At 57.7% G+C, this 5,682-nt stretch overlaps 1 protein-coding gene across 1 annotated transcript; it reads right to left on the reverse strand.

The window, feature by feature from the left end:
* Window positions 1-1,231: 1,231 nt before the first annotated feature.
* On the reverse strand, window positions 1,232-5,321 carry LOC119093692 (WD repeat and FYVE domain-containing protein 3). The gene is made up of 5 exons (XM_037216696.1): window positions 5,129-5,321; window positions 4,368-4,516; window positions 3,363-3,459; window positions 2,361-2,458; window positions 1,232-1,235 (listed from the first exon to the last, which is right to left on the reverse strand). Exons 1-5 carry the CDS (start codon window positions 5,315-5,317, stop codon window positions 1,232-1,234), a joined length of 537 nt encoding a protein of 178 aa, XP_037072591.1. The 5' UTR covers window positions 5,318-5,321.
* Between the last annotated feature and the right edge of the window lie 361 nt (window positions 5,322-5,682).

Below are 5,682 nucleotides of genomic sequence, written 5' to 3' on the forward strand. Positions count from 1 at the left end.
GGAAGCAGAAGAGGCTGACGAACATCTCGACCATCTCCAGCGGCGGCATGTCCTCTGCCGAGCGCATGTTCTCCAGCACAGGCTCACGCAGCCGTTGTCTGGCGAACGAAGGGCGCGCGATCAGCCGCGGCAACAACGCTCGCATCCCCCACGCAGGCTACGCTGTGGGTGGATTTATTCGACACACAAGCAGGCACCATTCAGGTTTCAGGTCAGTGGCGATCAAGCGATAACAAACACCTGCCGGGCACGTCCGACCCTCCGAAGTTCTAAAACGCTCCAAGTTTCCGCCTCACTGTCCTTGGTCATGCATCTCAGCCTGGTGTCACACACGGAGCCTGGTTTCAAGGCGCCGTCTTCATGAACGCTGCCAGATTGTGCCGCCAGCATTTTACGACAAAACCAGGCCTGGGCTGGTACAGCATACCGTTACCGCACATTTGTTGCTGTCGTCACGACAGGGAAACGCAATTGAACACGCCACCTTCAAAATTTCCTTCGAAGCAACAATGGAAAGCCTTTGCTGAAGCTAGCAGCCCCGGCAGACGTCCTCGGCCGCCGACGGCACGGCGCTGAGTTGGCAGCTCAGCTCAGCTCAGCCCCGGCCCGGCACCCCAGCCCAGCCCAGCCCAGCCAGCCCAGCCCAGCCCAGCCCAGCCCAGCCCCAGCCCAGCCCAGCCCAGCCCAGCCCAGCCAGCCCAGCCCAGCCCAGCCCAGCCCAGCCCAGCCCAGCCCAGCCCAGCCAGCCCGCCCAGCCCAGCCAGCCCAGCCCAGCCCAGCCCAGCCCAGCCCAGCCCAGCCAGCCCAGCCCAGCCCAGCCCAAGCCCAGCCCAGCCCAGCCCAGCCCAGCCCAGCCAGCCCAGCCCAGCCCCCAGCCCAGCCCAGCCCAGCCCAGCCCAGCCCAGCAGCAGCCAGCCCAGCCCACCAGCCCAGCCCAGCCCAGCCCAGCCCAGCCCAGCCCAGCCCAGCAGCCCAGCCCAGCCCAGCCAGCCCAGCCCAGCCCAGCCCAGCCCAGCCAGCCCAGCCCAGGCCAGGCCCGTACTGTGTATGTAGGTGACGGTGTTGACGCTGAGCCCGCTCCTGCTGAGCGCCATCAGCACCTCGCTGGCCGACTTGCGCCAGCTGACGTTGTGCGGCGGACACGGCGACGTCATGGCCGAGAAGAGCAGGCTCAGATCGTCGCGGCGCGCCAGCTCGTCCGCCGCACAAGCGCTGCTGCACAGCCGGCTCATCAGCTGAAACAGGGCCGACGCGTGACGTCAGTCTGACGTCACTGGGACCGCTCGCGTAGGCGGACTGTCCGCTAAAACAATCGGACACGTGACGTTCCTTTGATGTCGCCCACAAACGCTTTGACCTTAATCTGCTTGCACTTACGCTTGCTTGCAAGCGGACGTCCACTGCTTCCTAGTACTGGCTTTCATTACAAACACATGCCATTTGGATACTGTGCTGATTCCCACGCACACATCGCCCCCGTTTGTCGACCCCCGTCGTTCGGTCGGTTACGACGCTTGCCTCCCACCCCACTCCCGGTGGGGTGGGTGGACGCGTGTCACTCAGCAATCGCTATTTTTCATAAGCTAGGGTGGTCCGCGGCCGGTGACGTCCGCTCGAGGTCAGATACGGTGGCAGCGGCCGCGCCAAAGGTCAAGTGACGTCAGAGGGCAGGACGGACCGTGTCGGGCGACGCGACACGCTAAGCATTCGCCGCGAAGTTATGACAGCTGACCTCGAATTTTGGATCTGATCTGATCGATCGGGGGTGGTGTGTGTGTGGGGGGGGGGGGGGGGTCTGGGCCCATACAGCACACACTGTTTGGCATGAGCCCCGATCCCAATATTCATCCCAATCAAAATATTCCGGACAATACGCATTCAAAAAATCAGTTGATTCCATCATGGTCTAAAAACGAGCAAGATACAACAACAGTTCATTGATGAAATTTTTCTCAGCTAGCTACTGAAATACATAACGTCAATGACTACAACAATCATTTGATACCCTCATCGCTTGACAAGCCACGACATAACACAAATAAACCTTGGAGCTCCGGATGTAAAAATTCACTAGAAGGGTCGTAGTTGAATCATCGAAGGCAGGGCATAGGCTGAAAAGGTTCCCAGACATCGTTGTGAAAACGCTGTGCACACGTGCACTCCATAAATTACAAAAAAAAATATATACAGGTTCGGACACTTCATCTGAAGCTACACCTCCTCGCGGAGGGGGTGTGGAGGAAGGTGGGGGGGGGGGGGGGGGGGGGGGGGGGCTAGGCAAGACCAATCACTGGAGGAGTCGGCCTCATCACCTGGACAAAACACCTTCTGCAGGAGGGCCGACTCTCGTGGGGCGTGACCTCGGTGCCGGCGGCCACGTCCGTGCCCAGCTCGGGCAGGTCGAAGAACAGGTACAGACACTTGACCAGCGTGACGGCAGGGCGGCGGCCACCATCGCCTTGAGGCGCGGCCGCAGGCGCACGGCTCAACCAACGTGACGTCACGACGGCATGGCCGTGCGGCGACACTCAGCTGAGATCAAGCCGGGCTAATCGATACGTGAATTATGTCTCTTTTTAACCGAAACAACGCCCACACGTCGTCACGGCCTTTTACGGAGCGCCAGCGACTGCACATTGATGCTCAAGGGCGATGGTGAGACCGTGATCTGAACCCGGCCCCCAATTGGGATAACCACGCTCTCAACCCTTGGTTATTACGCCCTCTTCGACACGTGAATAAAGAGCGAAGGAAAACTCTCTGCACCAAAGTCTGCGAGCAGAGCATACGCTCAGAATCCGCAAGTCTCAGCACGATATTCACATTTCGCTAGCTTACAATGGCTTGACATGGGCCACAGCCGGCGTGGAAATGTGGATTAAAAAACCATTTATCAAGGCTAAGCTCAGAGGCAACCAAGAGGGGCGTGACATTTCGGGGGCGCCTTTTCAACGGCGCATGATCCGCGACTGTACTGAATCAAACCAGTGGGCAGCCCACTGGGTGATCAATGGCTGGCCCTACACGCGTCTGCATCATGCCCAGCATCTGATCATCTCACGCAACGAGCCGCACACCCCGAACACGACGGCAGCCGGCCGCCCGAATGCCAACCGAACCCTGTCCGACGTCCAACGGTCTCCACGCGGCGCGACCGCGACCCGCACGCCGCACACAAACAGCGAGGGTGAAACGGTGACGACTTAATACGCGGCTCACACCCCTCCAGCCACTCCTACGTACTGACATGGCGCTTGTGACTTAGTGCGGAAATAATCGACCAAAAACTCCACCGTGGTATCCCCCCCCCCCCCCTCACCCTCCAAACCCTCGCAGCCGCAGCAGCAGCGGACGCGCCTGACCTGAACGACGGAGGGTCCGGCCGAGCTCAGCAGGGTGAGCGTGTTGAGCAGCGTCCAGCCACTGGAAGTCTCCTCGGCGCCGCCCAGCTCCAGGTAGCTGACGGCGGCGTGATGCGTCGGTCCCAGGCCGACCGACGGGCCCCACCCCACCCGCCGCCGGTGGCCAGTTCAAGCGAGACGATGCGTTGATGGCGACGGCGCCAGCCGCATTGCGGCGACCACGGGGCTGTGTCCGTCAGCTGGCAAGACAACCGAGCGAGGCGCATCCCCGAGGCATCGGCTGATCGCGGGGTTTAAGGACGGGGGCTCAGGCCCGCGTACCTGCATACAGCGTCTGCCAGCCACCGGCGCAACCACGCCAACCAGCGTGACAGGCGGCCACGCCGAAAGCCAGAGCCGCGTGTGCGATGGACCACAGCTGTAACCCGCACGCCGACATCGACCACTCACCGCTCACGACCCCCACTACACACACGGCACGGCTCGCCGCACAGCCCGCCGGCCAGCCGAGCAGCGCGCTCCAGCGCCGCGGCGGCCTCGCGTCCAGCGCCGCATCCCTCCGGCCGGCTGACACTCACCTGATGACCTCGTAGCTGGCCAGCGCTGTGTTCTCCGGCCGACTGACACTCACATAATGATCTCGCAGCTGGCCAGCGCTGTACTCTCCGGCCGGCTGACACTCACATAATGTTCTCGCAGCTGGCCAGCGCTGTGTTCTCCGGCCGACTGACACTCACATAATGATCTTGCAGCTGGCCAGCACCGACACTGATGATTCCTGACTCACCTGATGACCACATGATGATGATGAGACTCATCTGATGATCTCGTAGCTGACCAGCGCTATGTTCTCCCGTCAACCGGCACTCACATAATGATCTCGCACCTGGCCAGCGCTGTGTTCTCCGGCCGACTGACACTCACCTGATGATCTTGCAGCTGGCCAGCACCGACATTGACGATTCCTGACTCACCTGACGACCACATGAAGATAATCAGACTCACCTGATGATCTCGCAGCTGGCCAGTGCTGTGTTCTCGTTGAAGGCACGCCGCCGGATCTCCGCCACCATCAGCTTGGTGGTGAACTCACTCAGCTGGATACACTGCGGGAAGCGGTCGGCGATCTCCTGCCCGGAGGCGCCCGCGAACACCTGGCACCAGCAACAGGAAGCAATGAGGTATACAATGCAGTACAGGGCATCAAATTCACATAACACAGTAGGCCGTCCAGGTTATGCTGCTATTTTATTACCATTGTCACGGATGTGCCATAGGCTGACTTCTTTAAATGCTTGTGTACAGAAAAACAGACTCAGTTGCATGGTCAGGGCCCTCTGTGGTCTGTCAGTCACCTATATGTAGATGCACACATCACCTAAGATAGGCACAAAAATTCTGGCTTTCTGATGCATACATCTCATACATGCTTAGTCAATGCACACTAAGGCCAATGCAGCCAACCCTGCGACATATGTAGGCTCAATCTTCTTGTAATTGTCTGGTCCTGGGCACTTACTCAGCATCCACCACATACATGGCAAACACATTTCTCCATTTGTCACTTCAGGTTCTAGGGTGGATGATTAGGTAGACAAATGCTCTCAATCTTAACCCTTCCTCCTCCTTGAATCACAATTTGAAAAATTCTGACCCATGGGATCCCACTTCATTTATGAGTGCCAAATGAATTTGTGCTTTATACCTGCTAATGGACATACAAAAAGCAGGGGGACACACCTCAGACACCCACCAGAGTCACTCACCTTGCAGAATAGTGGCAGCATGCTGTACAGCTTGAGCTCCCGCTCAGCCTCAGTTAGTGGCTGGGGTGGGCGCACATATTCGCCATACAGTTTCTTCAGGTGTGTAAGGCTCAGTGCAATCTGCTGGCTCATAACAGCATCTTCTGGGTGGGAGCCACTGCTCCCCCAGAACTTTTTCATAATATTCATGGTGTGGTATAGTGCTGGCAGGAAAAGTTCACATGTGAGAACATGTTATCATACACCAAGGCTGAGAATGGACATATCTAGTGGAAGTGCTTGTGAGTCCATGCTTACATGCCAAAAGGATTAACAGCTATTGCTGGCAAAATCACAGCCGAAGATGAGCAACACTTACGAAATTTGTATATCATCCACCCATTTTAGACCCTCAAGCTTGCTTAAATTGAGCAACATTACACTTATAGAGCAATATGATAGACATCAAGTAAAATAAGTGCCTAAAACAGGAATGAAGTTGCTTTTTCTAAACTAGCAAAGCATTCATAGCCAGTAACACAAACAGAAACAGTAAACAGTAACAGAAAACAGTA

Source organism: Pollicipes pollicipes, unplaced genomic scaffold (genome assembly GCF_011947565.3).
Source record: "Pollicipes pollicipes isolate AB1234 unplaced genomic scaffold, Ppol_2.1 Scaffold_1600;HRSCAF=1878_pilon_pilon_pilon, whole genome shotgun sequence".
In the NCBI taxonomy this organism is placed as follows: Eukaryota; Metazoa; Arthropoda; class Thecostraca; order Pollicipedomorpha; family Pollicipedidae; genus Pollicipes; species Pollicipes pollicipes.

Excerpts from the sequence above, each read along its gene's own strand:
- LOC119093692 (XM_037216696.1), bottom strand. The coding sequence starts at position 5,317 with ATGAATATTATGAAAAAGTTCTGGGGGAGCAGTGGCTCCCACCCAGAA. Across the intron at positions 3,460-4,367 it reads GCCAGCTGCGAGATCATCAG|CTACCTGGAGCTGGGCGGCG; the intron begins GTGAGTCTGATT and ends CGCCGCCGTCAG. Across the intron at positions 2,459-3,362 it reads CCGGACCCTCCGTCGTTCAG|GCGATGGTGGCCGCCGCCCT; the intron begins GTCAGGCGCGTC and ends CCGCGCCTCAAG.